Raw genomic sequence first — 18,863 nt, forward strand, 5'->3', positions numbered from 1 at the left:
GTATATGGGGGTGATGTATGGATGGGACAGGTATATGGGGGTGCTGTGTGGATGGGACAGGTATATGGGGGTGATGTATGGATGGGACAGGTATATGGGGGTGATGTATGGATGGGACAGGTATATGGGGTGCTGTATGAGTGGGACAGGTATATGGGGGTGCTGTATGGATGGGACAGGTATATGGGGGTGATGTATGGATGGGACAGGTATATGGGGGTGATGTATGGATGGGACAGGTATATGGGGGTGCGGATTGAGTGGGACAGGTATATGGGGGTGATGTATGAGTGGGACAGGTATATGGGGGTGATGTATGGATGAGAGAGGTATATGGGGTGATGTATGGCTGGGACAGGTATATGGGGGTGATGTATGGATGGGACAGGTATATGGGGGTGCTGTATGGATGGGACAGGTATATGGGGGTGCTGTATGGATGGGACAGGTATATGAGGTGATGTATGGATGGGACAGGTATATGGGGTGCTGTATGAGTGGGACAGGTATATGGGGGTGCTGTATGGATGAGACGGGTATATGGGGGTGATGTATGGCTGGGACAGGTATATGGGGGTGATGTATGGATGGGACAGGTATATGGGGGTGATGTATGGATGGGACAGGTATATGGGGGTGATGTATGGATGGGACAGGTATATGGGGGTGCTGTATGGATGGGACAGGTATATGGGGGTGCTGTATGGATGGGACAGGTATATGAGGTGATGTATGGATGGGACAGGTATATGGGGTGCTGTATGAGTGGGACAGGTATATGGGGGTGCTGTATGGATGAGACGGGTATATGGGGGTGATGTATGGCTGGGACAGGTATATGGGGGTGATGTATGGATGGGACAGATATATGGGGGTGATGTATGGATGGGACAGGTATATGGGGGTGCTGTGTGGATGGGAGAGGTATATAGGGGTGATGTATGGATGGGACAGGTATATGGGGGTGATGTATGGATGGGACAGGTATATGGGGGTGATGTATGGATGGGACAGGTATATGGGGGTGATGTATGGATGGGACAGGTATATGGGGTGCTGTATGAGTGGGACAGGTATATGGGGGTGCTGTATGGATGGGACAGGTATATGGGGGTGATGTATGGATGGGACACGTATATGGGGGTGATGTATGGATGGGACAGGTATATGGGGGAGCTGATTGAGTGGGACAGGTATATGGGGGTGCTGTATGGATGGGACAGGTAAATGGTGGTGATGTATGGATGGGACAGGTATATGGGGGTGCTGTATGGATGGGGCAGGTGTTTTAAACATTGCAGGTGGCAGTTTCAGGTGCTTTTAACACTTTTTAAAAAGTGGCTTAAAATGACACAAAAATAAACTGACAGGCATTTTATGCACCCCTAATTCTACTACAGCATTTAATGCATAGTTGCCTACCTTTGGCTTCTCCTCCCCGGGAGAAGCCTTGGTAGGAGAAGCAGATGGGCTGGTACGGGGTGGGGTCTGATGGGTTGAGCCATTAAGCCCCACCCCATCACGGTAAATTGCCACGATTGGCTTAAATTTAAATAAGGGGCGTCCCCCGACATGGGACCCGCGATCGCCGCAGAAATTCTCCCCATTCTGCACACTTCACTGAGTTGTATGAGTTGTTAGTCTGACTCAGTATTGTCTGTGGGTTCCTCTGGGGCCCCTAAAATCTCAGGGCCCGGTACGGTTGTGCCCCTAGTCCCCCCCTGTCGCCTTGCCTGCTTACCGTCGGGATGTCAGCGGACGGGATTCTGGAGCCAGGATTCCGGCGCCGGGATTCCGACTGCTGGCATCCCGACCATTGGCATGCCAACTACATCCCAGTCAAATAACCTGTGTAATGCACATGTCCAAAATTAAAGGGATTATATGGTAAGGCATATATGTTCATCATACTCTTACACTGCTCTGCTGCAGTGTTAGAAAAGAGTTACTTCCATAACTAAAGGGCAGTGGCGTAACTAGGGCAGGGCGAGCGGGGTGTATGCCCTGGGACCGGCGGCGCCGCCGGCCACGGTACCGGCCCGCCCTGAGTAGCCAGTGTAGCGCCGCAGTGAGTGCGGTCAGCGCTACACATTTACACAGGATTGGCGCTAGGCTTCCAGCGCCGGTCCTGTGCTGCACAGCTGAGCCCCTTCCCTCCCCCTGAGCGCTTGCCCAATAGCGCCAGGAGGAGGGTGGCAGGCGGGCTCACACTGTGCATAACACACACATCGCCGCCAGCACTGGTGGTGATGTGTGTGTTAATCAGCAGCCAAAGAGAGTCAGACAGACTCTCATTGGCTGCTGCTGCTGCACACACATCACCGCCGAGCGGCAGCGATGTGTGTGTGAATCAGCAGCCAATGAGAGTCAGATAGACTCTCATTGACTGCTGCGCGCCCACTGCAAGAGCCGGGCTTCCGTCCAGCTCCTGCAGTGGTAATGGAAGAAACGTCATGATGTCATGACGTCTCTCCCATAATGCAGAACGGCCCGGCCCGAGAGGATGGACGTGCGGACGGCGGCAAGAGCAGGAGCGTGGATACAGGTAAGTATTTTTCTTTAGTTTCATTTTAGTGTGTATTTCGGGGGGGCGCGCTCTATTACAAAGAAGGGGACTACTACTGGGGGGCGATACTACTGTGGGCACTGCTTCAGGTGGGGGGGGACCAGTACTGGGGACTACTACTGGGGGGGGGATACTACTGGGGCACTGCTTTGGGGGGGGGACCACTACTGGGGACAACTACTGGGGGGGGATACTACTGGGGCACTGCCTCGGGGGGGACCACTACTGGGGGGATACTACTGGGGGCACTGCTTCAGGGGGGGCCCACTACTGGGGGGGATACTACTGTGGGCACTGCATCATGGGGGACCACTACTGGGGACTACCACTGGGGGGATACTACTGTGGGCACTGCATCATGGGGGACCACTACTGGGGACTACTACAGGGGGCACTGCATCAAGGGGGACTCCTACTGGGGGAACTATATAAAGGGCACTGTATAGGAGGGACTACTACTGGGGGCACTATATAAGGGGCTCACTACTGGGGGCACTGCACAGGGGGATCCACTACAGGGGGCACTGAAAAGAGAGAACCACTACAGGGGGCACTGCATAAGGGGGACAACTACTGGGGGCACTGTATAAGGGGCACTGTATATGGGGGATCACTACTGGGGGCCTGCATATGAGGGATCACTACTGGGGGCACTGTATAAGGGGAACTAATGGGGGGCTGCATATGGGGGACCACTACTGGGGGACTGTATAAGGGGAACTAATCGGGGCCTGCATAAGGGGGGGACTGTATAAGGGGCACTGCATTAAGGTGCAAATGGAAAGAAATGTTCCCAGTAACAAGAAAGGAGTGTGTGTCATGTTGACACGCCCCATTTTTCAGTGGCCACGCCCATTTTTCGGCACATGTTTTTTTGATTTTTTTCTCCATTTTCAAATTTGCCCTGGGCTCCAAATACCCTAGTTACGCCACTGCTAAAGGGGTCTCCGGTGACTCATAGCAGCAGTGTAACTGCCGACGGAGCAGCCAAACGTAGCCTCTATGCAGCCTGGCAGCAAAGATGGCCCAACGATACTGTCCATCTACTCTGGAGAACCATGTCCTGCTCCATTAAACATACACGGAGGTCAGCATGTGTGCAGTGATGTCCGACTACTTTACGATCTAACAGTACCAGCAAGAGAGTACTGCTAACCAACAATTACAGATACGCAAGTCCATAGAGAGCCGGCGCCATTACTATCGGAGGCGTGGACTAAAACCGGGAGGTGTGGCCATGTCCCCTAAGAAAAAGAAAAAACCTTATTTGCAGTGAGGAAGGGAGCGGTGTGAGCACCTCAGCCAGGTGAAAATCCAGGTGTGGCTGTAATCTGTGTTATCGGGCCCTCCCCCCCCTCCCACAGGCAGAGGAGTCCCTGGTCCCGCTGCAGCCACTGCCTACAAGAGGGAAGGAGGACAGCGCCAGACCTGGGCCCCTCCAAGAAGCCTGGGTCTGGGTAATTAGTTCCTCCACCCCCCTCTCGGTGACCCTGCAGATAAGCACTTCAGGGAAAACAAAAATGAGGTCTTATCCGTTAGCTCATAATGCATCTATGCTTTTATTCTTGATATTTTCTCGAAATGCACAATTACAAATAATAATATGATATATTAAAAAAATATATATATATTTGTTTACAAGTCACAGATGTATTGTACCTACTACCAATGACTGCCATTCCACAACGCTGCTTGAGAAGAAGCTTTATTTTTCTATGCCAGTGTTTTTTGTCTACACCCTGTTGCCTAGCGATACACATTCCCGCCAGACACCAAGGATATTTCAGCCGCATAGCTGACTCCTTCTAGGACCACTTACACAATTTATGTATGTGCGTGGGGCTCCTCTGCATTGCATCACCCTGATAAAGGGCTTGAATGGGGATCAAAACATTTGTCTGTTATTCTGTGGTGTCCATATGCAATACATGTCTCATTGCACGGCTGCTCTGCAGTAGTGAAAAACAAAAAATTAATGACACAAGAACAGGCACATTTTAGGAAAGCGTAGATTTAGAACATCGGACAAGAAATATCTGTACCTATATATATTCCATTCATCTTTTCAAAGCTATTACCCTTTCAGGAGACAACGGTAAGAATGATGTACCTTTAAAGAATTGAGATAGACATATATTCTGCGATTATAACTGCCATTTATACCAATTTAGATTTTACGGGCCACCAATCGCATGGGCCCAAAAAGCTATGCTGATTGTAATTAGCATGTATTTGTTGGTAAAATTTTGACCCCAACACTAGATCTTTCAAATTAAGCCATACACATGCCCTCTGACCAAATAACAAACTGTATGGGCATCTTTCATTTAAAAAATAGTCTGCAGAGAAGTAAAGGACCAAAAATGAACAAATCCATGGATACATCTCAGTATATTAAAGAAAACTATTACATACATTTTCGCCCCCACGTTCACTTCACAACTAGCTAACCATATCTGCTGCTAAATTGAACTTATATCCATAAAATTGTATAAAAAATAAATAAATAATTAAAAGCATCAAAAGTAAAAAAATAAAAACCTATAAAATAACGGTGGAAAGGGTTTTCCCAATGTTAAGGTGTGGCTCCTATCCGACATTCATATGTTTTGGATGATAATCACACAATAAATAAAAACACATTTCCTCCTCTGTGTACAATGTTCTGTTGCTTATTGTGCTCATTTTATGGGATGAAATAGAACATTTTTAATTGCTATTATTTATTGGTTCAAGCTTACTTATAAACTGAGTTAGACAAATGCAAAAACGATTAATTGAAACAACGTGTGAATGTAATTTAACCACTTGTGTAAAAAGTTATCAATTACCCTGAATATTACTATAGAATAAATCTTGGTATATTATAACCTGGGCTCAACACTTATCTAATATTGAAAGTTATTTCATGAGGTGTGACTGCCATTTACATCTGCTGACCTATCATTGTGACAAACCAGAAGAAAGCCATGATAATTTTATCCCATTGCTTCCTGTGAAGGAACATTGCTAACCACTCTGCTGCTATGCTGGCTAATTCCACCTCAAATAATTTACCTGACTATGATATATGGATCTTCTATTTGTACCAGGTTTTGTTAAAAACCCAAGTCTAGTTTTATTGCCTTTTAATCTTGCAGTCCGCCTTTCCTGGCTGTCTGTCTGAGGGGCCTATTCATGATGTTAACTATCGGGGTCCGTTCGGACTCCGATAATTAACATTCTAACTCGCTGCGGCTACAAGAGCAATTCATAAATACTCCGGAACGGTTACAGCTGATGCGAAATGAGCTGTCCCCGCTAGCGGCTTCACTGCTCCTTTTCGGAGCAGTGAAAAGATTCACTGCTCCTTTTCGGAGCAGTGAAGCCGCTCGCGGGGACAGCTTTCGTAGCAGTGATGGGACTGCGCATGCGTGACCTACAGGTCACGCATGCGCACAAGAGCCCCAAGGTCCTCCGGAAGGAGCCGGACAGGGGCGGAGGGATCCAAAAGGATCCCTCTACGCAACCCAGACCTACTTCCCTTAGGGAAGGAGCGAGTTGCAAGCCAGACGCAGGAGCATTCGCCATCTGAAGATGGCGAATGCTCCTGCAGTCAAGCTCTAAAAATATGATATTTTCGGAGCTTGGTGAATTCTGTTCCCATACTAGTGTATGGGGACAGCGGGCCATTCCACAAAAGGAAAGTAAATAGATATCTGTGATATCTCCTGCTTTACCTTCTAGATGAATGGCCCGATAACTTAATTTTTACAATTGCAGGTGAAAATGTGCATTTTGACATTTTGTGAAAATTAAGTGATGAGGAATAGGCCCCTAAGTCACATGGGGTTTGTGTTCAAGTCCTGTGAAACCTGAGGATGTTGGGTGGTATAGTTATGATAAAACCCTTGACTGGGTCACTGTACATATACTTGGGTTTCACCAGGACTTAAACTAAAGTCTGAATACCTATGTAATAACCTGCGAGAACCAAGGAACCTGAGATTTCATCAATGCGCTCAACAGATTTAAAGGCAAAACCAGGTTGGTTATGCTTTAAAATCAATTTCCGCTTGAAATGTAATGATTACTTTGCCTCAATCTCGATCTTGCCCCGCATCTCGCAGGCGATTACATTTGTGCCTCGGTCTTTACAAATAGACCATCACCAAACACTTTTGTGAACAAATAAATTAGTGATTGTATGTATTAATAAATTACATATAGATTGCAAATATGTGCTAGACAATTTTATGCACACATATTAGTACAAAATGCCTATAACTATTTAACATTAGTTTCCAAATAAACGTTATTTTAGAGGGGTATTTTGGACAGAGAAACCTGAAATGTGCAGCTTTTCATCTGACATTAATTAGCCCAGACAACACCAGCTAATTAGAACAATACATCTCCCATGAGATCAGTAGGGGAATCTGGACTTTTATAAAGCTCTCTCTATTGAAAGATTAATGCTTCCTCTTTGAAACTACAGTAGCCACAAACGGAAAATATCAGATCAGTGCTGGCTCCATTGTGAAATGCTCCAATATTTAATTTTAGAAGGGACACATTCATAGATTTCTTGCAAACGTCTTCTGCTGATGTTGAACTACATGCGACGCAGATGCTTGGATTTAAAAAGCAGCAGATGAGCGTCTCAATACATCTCACGGCAACTGCGACATTTGCATATACTTGCATAGGAATAACTAAGGAAATCCTAACTGATGAGGGAACCCCATTTATGTCAAGAAACGTGAAAGAGTTGTGCCGCCTGTTTAAGGTTACTCAGCTAAGGACCTTCGTGTATCACCCTCAGACTGACGGTTTAGCGGAGAGGTTTAACAAAACGTTCAAAAATATGATAAAGAAAGTGATGGCTAAAGGGCCTAATTCAGAGATATCAAAGATGTACTGTATGTAAATTCGATATCTACATATTTCTCCAATGTTTGTGGAATACATTCTCTGCTACTTTCCATCATACAAGAGTAGTAACATTATACCTGCTGTATTATATAGGGGTTTGTTTGTAAATACAAAATGCAATGTTTGCTATCAAAATCAATGTTAAACTATTCTTGTGCTTATGACCTGTTTGGGAGTAAATGTATCTGGGTGTATGACACCTGGCGCATATGCTGCTGGCGCAGAGGCCTCAAACTCAGCTTGAGGCTGCAAATACTCTATTTTTTTACATCATCCCCTAAATATCATTCAATATATTACAAAGTGCTCAAGTGTGGGGTATTTCCAAATTGCTCCAAGGCTCTTGGTCACAAACCTAGCAATAAAGTCACACAAGCCTGCTACGCACATATTTGCACACAGAACATAAATAGCTTCAGAACTCACTTAATATACAGAGTGCATGAACCTGATGATAAGTTAATCGGTAACTCCATTCTATAGTGTTCGTGGAACAGCTGTCAGGAACAAAGGAATGCTCTTTAACACACTGTGTGGCTGATCTATAAATATAAGGTGTAGCTTTGCCCATTAAAGTTTAACTCAACTAAAGCAAACATAACCCCATGATAAAGGAGTTCAGGCACGACAGTAGTGTGCTATGCTATTGGACACAGTAGGGCACAGGCACATAAATATTTAAAGGAGAATGACTTAGTGGGTTCCCCAACTGGGTGCTGGGGTGTAGCAGGGCACGTGCAGGGGTGCCAAGGGTTGGACGCCCAGGACCAAATCAAATTATTTATGGTCAATGTGATTGGCAAAAGCAGTGCTGCTTGCTGCCAATCATAAAATATGTGGACAAACAGAAATGTAACCCTGTACACCTCTACATAACTGAAACTAAGCCTGGGGACAAACTACACTGCTTGGTACAGAGCAGACCGATCTGCCATCCTAGCGGATGATTGGTAAGCTATACACACTTACCAATCTGCCGCTCGATTTATCTGGGCTGACATCACAACTGGGCCCACCCAGTTGATACGTCAGTGTCGGTGGTCCCTGCAGCAAGAGTATGGGTGGGTCAGCTGGTCGCCCGTACACATATGAAGATGTACCAATATATCGGCATCAGCTGTGCTGCAGGGCCGACCTGATATGTCTGTGAACGACATCTTTCGCAGACATATCTGGTGTACACACCTGGCGCATTGTCAATAGAACAAGCAATATATCGCCAAGTGTGTACCCAGCATAAGGATGACAGGTAAGCACAACTTACTTAATGTAACAATTTTTGTGGAATTTGACAATAAGAAACTTTTGGCCTAATGGGTGACACAAAATGCTGATACTGTAGGGTGCCGTGATTGAAGAAAGATTGGAAACCGCTGACTTAGGGGTAAATTTAATAAGGTGTGAGATTTTAGAAGTGGAGATGTTGCCCATAGCAACCAATCAGATTCTACTTAACATGTAACTAGCACCTTCTAGAAGCTAATAGCTAGAATTTGATTGCTTGCTATGGGCAACATCTCCACTTCTACAAACGCTCACTTTAGTATATTTACCCCTTAATGTAAGTTCTAGAACTCTCCTAGCGAAAAACAAAATCAAAAGGTCATTAAAAAGTGTCAAATAATCCCAAAGCATATCTTAGCCGATGGGGCGTATACAAATAAACCAACATTATTCCAGGAGAAGGGACTGATGGGTAATTGTGTTTATATGCCAGTCCATTGAGTCAATACTGTACCCACCAGCAGAGGCGTAAATTCATCCCAAATGCCCGGAGGCAAGGTATAACTTGATGCCCCCCTCCGTCACAGCCGCCGACACTGTAATGTAGCAATTCGCCTACAGACAGGCTATAGATAGACAAAGGCAGCAGCTGATGGTCTGACTTGGAGCTCTCCACTAGTGTATGGTGGCTTCTCAGGTGCCGGGAAGGGGTGCCATGTATTGAGTGGCCGTGGTGGTACACTCCGGGTACATGGTTACAGCCCTAAGTGGGGTGAATATGTTGTGAACAATGGAGGAGGTGCCCCTTCAGAGCTGGACCCCGGCACTTGACTCCCATAGTTCTGCCCCTGCCCACCAGGTATTGGAACTGACTTGTACTGACACCTAAAGACAGACTGTTTCACCCTTCTTGGGACTCTTCAGTTCCCATAGGATTTTTTAAATAGCATGTGATGGCCCCACTAAAACCATGAAAAGCATTAAGGGAATCACAATAGGAAATATCCAACTTTCGGCTTCCTTCCGAGTTGCACGCAATGTCGGTGTTCACGGTGCTGAGCGATTTCTCGCTACTGTGCATGCGCGACAATCCCTAAATGCGCAGTCTCAGAATTGTACCAAGCTGTATTACAGCGTCTAAGGGCACACAAAGTGGGTGCCTCAGTCCTTGCACAGTCAGACACGCGGATGTACACCAGGGGAAGGGCTGATGATACCAGCAATAGCATAATGTCGCAGGCGCAACCACAGCAAAAGACGCTAATGTGGCCGCAGCACGTGCTATGCAGAATCAGCTCCTTCGTGCATTTTTGTTCATTTAAAAACATTTAGGAGTCCCTAAGGATCATTATTTTCGTAAGTAAAACCCACTATTTGTCTTGAAGACGCTGTATCTGTCAGAGCCTACCTAATAGTATTTGGTTTGCAAACATGCAGAGCATTACCTATCCTGTGCTCCGCAAAGTACACCTGCGAGTGCAGAGGTAGAAAATAAATTGCTTGGGTCTGGGAAAAGTAAATGCTGCCTGTTGTGTGATGTCACAGGTGGACACCTCATCTGTCAGGAAAGGTGCGGGCTGACTGCAGGCTTGACAACACGGCTCAATCATATCCAGCTACAAAATAAGTAGCTCTGCACCAATGACTGTCACAATGAAAATAGTGTCTATTTAAGAATACAGTTTGATGGAGGATATCATCAGAATGAATGAAGGTTCATGACATCCGATGCCGTATAATTGTACATTGTACTGTATACTGTATTTAATTGCTGTGCACACTTCAGGCTCGCTCATAATGAATTTGGGTTAAAGCAAATAGATACATATCAAAATATCTATGACCCTATCACCCTGCAATGCCTAACAAAATCTACGGAACACTGCAAGTTTTATTTTTCCATTGTAATAGACAAAAAATGTGTCTCCTGTATTTAAAAAAAAGTCTTTGTAACCTGTGAAATAACTGCTCCCTGGCAATGTTCCCTGTTTGGAGGACACTACTCACTGGTCTGAAAATTAAACTATAAACCAACCAAAATGCAACGGTGTCACTTACTAAGTGACGTCTAAGGGCAAAAGATGGTCTCGTATATTTGCACCAGAACTATACTTTGCATATTTAATCCAGTGTCTGCTTTGTTACAGTAGATACACTGTGGTGCCATCGGCCATTAACTGTTGAGAGGTCCCAACCGTATTCACATCCAGGTTCCTGATCAATGGGTAAAGGCAAATTTAGATGCACCAGATGCTTCTCCATCAGGAAGGATAATTCTGTGATGTCACTGAGAATTCCCTACTGAAGTTCAGAGCGAAGAGGTCAGAATATAGTATGGGCAATATTAGAGGCATATAAAGGGAGCATGTGACTGGTTATGGTCACTGGCAATATATATATAGAAAATAAAAACTTTAAAAAACTGTAATGCAGTCCTTGCACTGCATGTGGGACTGTCCCCTTCTAACAATATTTTTGGCAGCAAGTTCGCCGATTTGCTGTCACTTGTTAAGTTATTTGCAGTTATCAGCGGAGTTGGCAGTTCAGGGGATTCCACCCTCATCAACCAGACTGTTATATGGTAATAAGAAACTGTTACTTATTAAATGTGCAGTAGGACGTAAATGTATTGGTTCCAAGGCGACTTCCTCTCCTCCGCCCCCCCCCAAAAAAAACACACACACAAACACACACTATGGCCCTGATTCAGAGCCGCTCGCTATTTGCAGTCGTTCGTTCTAAAACAAGGGGTGGCTATTCAAATGAACCGTTTGCTAATTGCGGTCTGTTCACGCCTCTAAGTCTGAACGAGCGAGCAAAACTTGCGGTTGTAATTTTGAAAAATACGCCCCCTTGCCGCTCGCACCATACGTCATGTCTGCTATTTATTAGATTAATCGAGTACATCGAACAGCGTATGAACTGCTCGCTATTCTTGTGGCTGTTTTTTTCAACCGCTATTTTGCGAGCAGTTCTGAGTAAAAAAAAAACAAGTGACGTGGTCAATGACGCTGCTGTATTAATTATGCACTCCCTTAAAACGCCCGTTTTGACCTTTAAGCACGCCTGCGTTCTAATTCCACACCCCCGTTTTCAAGCACCTTCCCCTGTTACCACCCACATACGCCTCCTTCTGTCACTCAAAATAGCAGGCATTCGCTATATAGCGAACAAACGATTTTAGGCCGCACTGACTGGTTCGCGCATGCGTATTAAAATCCGTACGCATGCGCAGATGTGCGAACATCGGTCAGAACGAACGAGCGGCCGCTTATGAGCGGCTCTGAATCAGGGCCAATGTCCCTATTTCCAGCCAGTCTTTATTACGTGTTCCTTATGGATTGGTTGGAAGCTCCCTTACATAAAGACACAAGCACAGGAAAGTTTGGGAGAGATATATCGATTCATTATCAGCTGCTCTGAAAACACAATTGCATAAGTGTTTTCACTCTGCTCAGACAATAACATTGGACGATGCTCCGATTTATCTGTCTCCTGTTAACTAATTATTTTCAGCCTAACGCTGGCCGATATATTGGCTGATCAATTGATCGGCCAATATATCAGCTGACCGTCGGCCAGTGTGTACAGACGTTATGTCTGTGAACGACGTCTTTCACAGACATGACGCATTGGTTGCGCTGCACAGCCGATGGACAGATATATCTGCAGACATATCTGTCCATTGGCAAGTGTGTACGGGTGGTCTGCAGTACGCCCGTACACATGCAGCGGCAGCCACGGTGAGGGGGGCAGACCAGCACCCCCCGCCAGCGGGACCGGCGGCTGATGGATAGATGATGGTCGTTCAGTGTTTATGAACGACCATCTTCTACAGATACATCTGCAGATCACTCGATCTGCAGATATATCTGTCAGGTGTGTGCCCACCTTAAGCCGACCATGCTTACTCTGGATGTTTTTAAGTTCTTTCTGATCTCAAGTTTTCAATATCCTCCAAATTATTTGTTGATTGGTAACATGCCCAGTTATTACATACTCCATACTTTTTGTTTGTTGTTTTTATTACATATTATTACCATACTTTTGTTTAACTTATATTTTCATGCCAATGTATATTTGTCCTCTTTTTTTTCATGTTTTTTTTTCTCCATTTCCAATAAAAAATGTATATAAAAATAAAACAAACAGAAAAACTGTAATGCCATAAAGTAAAGAAATAGCTAAACTACGAGTGCCGCCCTTTAAGCTGTATATACGCATATAATATGCTAATATACACATTATATTATATATATATAAAACACACCGGACAAAATAATATGGCATTTGGAAAGACAAGGTGGTAGAAGTTCTCTTATATATATTTGTGTAACAATAAACCTGTAAAAACTTGTTCTCAACAAAACAGACATGTTACAATGTGCCAAAACCTTGTTCAATATCAAAATGGTAAAAACACCCAGACATGAGGTGGTTAAAGGCTTGTGTTACGTGTCTCCTAAAGCATTTGAGAGAGCAGACAGTCACGATCCTCTCTAAAAAAAATCCCTTCATAAATGGCTAAATATATAAAGGTCGTGAAGCCAATTGCTCTCATTGAGGAAAGTTAATGCAAGATAATCGACATGCCAGAAGATGTGCTTCACATTCACTATACATTATGTTCTTGTAGCAATGGAGACAATCTAACAAGCTGCGCTGTGCGCCATTAGAGACAAGGCAATACAATCACGACGGTGTTTGTAACAGCTGCAAGAAAATGACAGAAAAATGTATTTCCTAATTATGACATAACGTATAAGAAGTATTAATATTCATATTCATACACAGGAGAGAATGCAGAATGCTTCATTACCTCAGCTGAATGTAACAATTAAATACTGTAGATGACATCATTAAGCCATACACCTAAATTTAGCCTATTTTATTTATTTCTAGTTGGCTGAAAGTCTCATCGAATACATCGGTTATATTGTTGTTTCTCTCTCCCGTGAGAGATAAATATGTTAGGTCAGTTTTATTACCGGCCATTATAGTTTTTTTAGCATTTAATGGACCGTTTTCAGAATTAGTGGAGTACATTTACAAAGTGCATCTTTACTTGCAGAACTCGACAGAATGAAAGTTTAGCATTACCACAGGACACCATAAAGTAGAATTGGATAGCATGAATAAACTGGACAGTGTAATATAAAAGGATTAATATTATTTATTGAACAGTAGTTGTTTTTTGTTAGATTATTCACATGACCTGAAGCAGCCTTATATGTGCTCCATGCATGATGGAATTATTATTTTCAGCAGAAAGCAGGTGGAGGGTGCACAAAATATATTCTCAGCAAGGATTGTCAGCACAAGAGAGTAACCAAGGGTTTTATATACTAAGTTATGGAGAGAAACCAATCAGCTGTCATTTTTCAAACACAGCCTGCAACGTGACAGTTAGGAGCTGACTGGTTGGTGCTTTATCTCCACCCACTTTCTCTTTCTCCAAGGCTTAGTACATAGACCCCTAAATTATACGGACATTGGGGTTTGAGAGATGAGCGACTGAAGGCAAGGCGGCAATGACAAATGACACTTGAAAACAGGCCATTTTTTTTAACTTTCATGTACTAATTTACAGTATTACATTTTTATACCTTTACACACGTCATTGCTGGTGGTAGGGTCCTACATACACTGAGCGATGCAGGGGACGATCCCACCAAAGGCGCTGAGCAATTTACACTGAATGATGTATCGGCACAATATTACGTGTAGTGAAGTAAATCAGTACATAGACGACCTGAGAGATCGAATATGTTGGAAAAACAAAACCAACAGTCGCGACCATTTTTCATCCGTTTTCCATTGTTGGATGATTATCGTTCATACACTGCATGATAATCTTTCAAAACTGTTGTGCATGGGGCCGGATTAGACCATTAGCATGTATGGCCAGCTTCACTGTAACTGGGAACCTCCAAAAACAGATCCTTGGAGAGTTATAAAGTACCTACCAATCAGCTCTTAACTGTCATTTTTCAAACTGAGGGGGGGCTGTGTGAAGGGGCAGTAGGTGGGAAACCGGTAACTGGGCGCATTAAGTGCTGCAGTTATCGCAAGTAGTAATGCAGGGAAACAAGCAGAATGACCGGGGTGCTATGCGCCTCTGTCATTATTGGTGCTGCTATCCATAAGATGGCGCACCAATATGCTAGGCAATGTATGAACGGTCAGCTGCAGCTGTCGTTGCCCCGACACCACAGCAGGGACAGCACTGGCTACGGGTGGCACATGAGATCTTGCGATGCTTGAGAGATCTTGCACATGCCCAGTGGAGCCGGCCACGCGGTGATACACAGCGGTAAAGAGGCGAAGCAGGAGGAGTTATGCATGCCGCTATAATACATCTCCCCCACAGCCTCTAATGCGACAGTTAGGAGCTGACTGGTTTGTACTTTATCTCCCTCCACAGCTTAGTACATCTCCTCCACAGCATCAGAACAGATAGACCAAAACTACAGATGAAAATCGCTACTGGCTCCTGGATGATTTTGGACTATGTGCCAGATCCTTGTCTCCTGAAAATCTTATATTATTATTGACATTGTTCCCCAGTATCCACCAGATGTACCCTGGAGGGTCCGCAGTAGATAACTCTGTTATCTGCTGAGGTCCCTCCATTTCCGACTGCAGTCACTGTGTCCCCTCGCTGACGCATGCATCGGCTGACGACCGCGCACGCGCAGTATAATCTATAACTTATCGGAGCCCATCTCCTGGCAAAGGCTTGTTTGCAAATTCCTGTGAAAATATAAGTTTTCACAGTGCAAATTTTCCAGAAAAATAGAAAAGAAGGGATCCTCCGCAATCCGGGACTCCTTGTCATATGGAACGAGCGGGTGTGTGGGTGAAACCGCCATCTGAAGAAGGTGAATGCTCCCGCAGTCATGCTCCGAAAATATTGTATTTTCGTAACTTGATAAATTTAGGTCCTCATATTAGTGTATGGGGACAGCGGGCCATTCCGCCAGAGGAAGGTAAGCAGGAGATATCTGTGATATTAGTGTATGGGAACAGCGGGAGGAAGGTAAGCAGGAGATATCTGTGATACTAGTGTATGGGGACAGCGGGCCACATCGGGAGAGGAAGGTAAGCAGGAGATATCTGTGATACTAGTGTATGGGGACAGCGGGCCACATCGAGTGAGAGAAAGGTAAGTAGGAGCTATCTGTGATATTAGTGTATGGGGACAGCGGGCCATTCCGCCAGAGGAAGGTAAGCAGGAGATATCTGTGATACTAGTGTATGGGGACAGCGGGCCATTCCGCCAGAGGAAGGTAAGCAGGAGATATCTGTGATATTAGTGTATGGGGACAGCGGGCAACATCGGGAGAGGAAGGTAAGCAGGAGATATCTGTGATACTAGTGTATGGGGACAGCGGGCCACATCGAGTGAGAGGAAGGTAAGTAGGAGCTATCTGTGATACTAGTGTATGGGGACAGCGGGCCACATCGAGTGAGAGAAAGGTTAGCAGGAGATATCTGTGATACTAGTGTATGGGGACAGGGGGCCATATCGCCAGAGGAAGGTAAGCAGGAGATATCTGTGATATTAGTGTATGGGAACAGCGGGCCACATCGGGAGAGGAAGGTAAGCAGGAGATATCTGTGATACTAGTGTATAGGGACAGCGGGCCACATCGAGTGAGAGAAAGGTAAGCAGAAGATATTTGTGATACTAGTGTATGGGGACAGCTGGCTATTCCGCCAGTGGAAGGTAAGTAGGAGATATCTGTGATACTAGTGTATGGGGACAGCGGGCCATTCCGCCAGAGGAAGGTAAGTAGGAGATATCTGTGATACTAGTGTATGGGGACAGCGGGCCATTCCGCCAGAGGAAGGTAAGCAGGAGATATCTGTTATATTAGTGTATGGGAACAGCGGGCCACATCGGGAGAGGAAGGTAAGCAGGAGCTATCTGTGATATTAGTGTATGGGGACAGCGGGCCATTCCGCCAGAGGAAGGTAAGCAGGAGATATCTGTTATATTAGTGTATGGGAACAGCGGGCCACATCGGGAGAGGAAGGTAAGCAGGAGATATCTGTGATACTAGTGTATAGGGACAGCGGGCCACTCGGGAGAGAAATGTAAGCAGGAGATATCTGTGATACTAGTGTATAGGGACAGCGGGCCACTCGGGAGAGGAATGTAAGCAGGAGCTATCTGTGATATTAGTGTATGGGGACAGCGGGCCATTCCGCCAGAGGAAGGTAAGCAGGAGATATCTGTTATATTAGTGTATCTGAACAGCGGGCCACATCGGGAGAGGAAGGTAAGCAGGAGCTATCTGTGATATTAGTGTATGGGGACAGCGGGCCATTCCGCCAGAGGAAGGTAAGCAGGAGATATCTGTTATAGTAGTGTATGGGAACAGCGGGCCACATCGGGAGAGGAAGGTAAGCAGGAGCTATCTGTGATATTAGTGTATGGGGACAGCGGGCCATTCCGCCAGAGGAAGGTAAGCAGGAGATATCTGTTATATTAGTGTATCTGAACAGCGGGCCACATCGGGAGAGGAAGGTAAGCAGGAGCTATCTGTGATATTAGTGTATGGGGACAGCGGGCCATTCCGCCAGAGGAAGGTAAGCAGGAGATATCTGTTATATTAGTGTATGGGAACAGCGGGCCACATCGGGAGAGGAAGGTAAGCAGGAGCTATCTGTGATATTAGTGTATGGGGGCAGCGGGCCATTCCGCCAGAGGAAGGTAAGCAGGAGATATCTGTTATATTAGTGTATGGGAACAGCGGGCCACCCACAGCATATACGAGCGTGCAGGATGATGGTCGCGATGGTCTTGACCATCGCGACCATTGAAACTGCGAGCAAAAGCCTGCGGTTGAGTTTTTCAACCACAAGGCCAGTAGTGATTTTGGCTCTATCAGAGCCAAAATCACTCCCACTGACATCACTAGTGATGTCAGTGGGGCCGGCTTCAGACGGTAGGCGTTCCCTTGGGAACGCCTCCGTCTGGCAGGCACGCCCCCGGCACGCCCACCAAAGGGGGCGTGCTGTCAGTCAACATCGACAGCACGCCCCCTTTGATGAGACACTCCGAGCGAAGGAAAGTCCTTCGCTCGTCGCGTCTCGCGCACGACGGAGCTCCCTCCGTCGTGCGCATGCGCAGTGCAGACCATCGACCCACTTGCGAGCGGACAGCCACTCGCGAGTGGGTCTGAAAGAGGGCCATTGTCATCTGGTGGCAAAAACATGCAGTAAGTGGAGCTTGACCAAATGCCTATTGCACTACAGATTGTAATGTGAGCAGGGCCCTCTTGCCACTTTCTCTGTCTGTTACTGTAATAACCAGACTTGTTATATAACTGTGTGGCTCCACCCCCTGACATCATGCAGGGGGGTGGCTTGGCCGCCAGCACCGGGAAATGCAGTGCTGGCCTGAGTGTCCTGAGGACGGTACACGTCGTACACCCCTAGTTACTTCCCTTAGTAAGCTGGTGCTATACAAATAAATATAATACATGTTTTTACTGTTTATTTTTTTTAATATCTGTTTTATTGGGATTTAACAAATAATAAAAACATTCCAATTTCAGAAATATTAATACATGTTAATAATAACATTAGGGGGTTATATGTGGGGCAGGGAGTGGAAAGAAAGAACATATGATCACCAGATAAAGTTTCCAGTGTGACTTTCACAGGGGGATTACCTATTCCAAGGGCAGAAAATACAAAAATTTCGACTCACCATTGCAATCTCCCCTAATCCCAGCTGTGCTCGCCCCAGAGCCTGCCAGGCCTCGACAAAGTGTGGGTTTCTTTTCACAGCCGTCTCAGCAGATTGTACTGCTGGGAATATTTCATGAAGACACAGAAGAGACTGGGAAAAAAAAATTGAAGAGTCATAAAAATGATGATTTGGGCTGTGACCGTGCGATAACCTTTTAGAGAAATGACTTTGACTTCATGAGCCCCCAACTAAACTTATAAAAACATGCGATATGCCTGCGTAGAGGAACGACACGCTTACAGCCCGGGAGATTTCACATAAAAAATGTAGCATTTTAATGTGTGTACACAAGTTATATTACTGAACACTGGATGATTCCCTAGAACAGTACATTACATGAGTTACTCAAAAGACACATTCACTGGAAACACATTATCCCATCTTCCTCTGTAACCT

At 45.4% G+C, this 18,863-nt stretch overlaps 1 protein-coding gene across 2 annotated transcripts in view; it reads right to left on the reverse strand.

Annotated features, from left to right (window-relative positions):
• The window catches only part of TTC33 (tetratricopeptide repeat domain 33), a 357,305-nt gene that overhangs the window by 69,939 nt on the left and 268,503 nt on the right, over nt 1-18,863 (reverse strand). For both annotated transcript variants that reach the window (XM_088455260.1, XM_088455261.1), the window contains exon 4: nt 18,426-18,557. In XM_088455260.1, the coding sequence (XP_088311386.1) occupies nt 18,426-18,557 (132 nt within the window). The remainder of the gene's footprint in view (nt 1-18,425; nt 18,558-18,863) is intronic.

This window comes from Taudactylus pleione, unplaced genomic scaffold, assembly GCF_031769625.1.
Source record: "Taudactylus pleione unplaced genomic scaffold, aTauple2 ptg000647l, whole genome shotgun sequence".
NCBI classification, from domain to species: domain Eukaryota; kingdom Metazoa; phylum Chordata; class Amphibia; order Anura; family Myobatrachidae; genus Taudactylus; species Taudactylus pleione.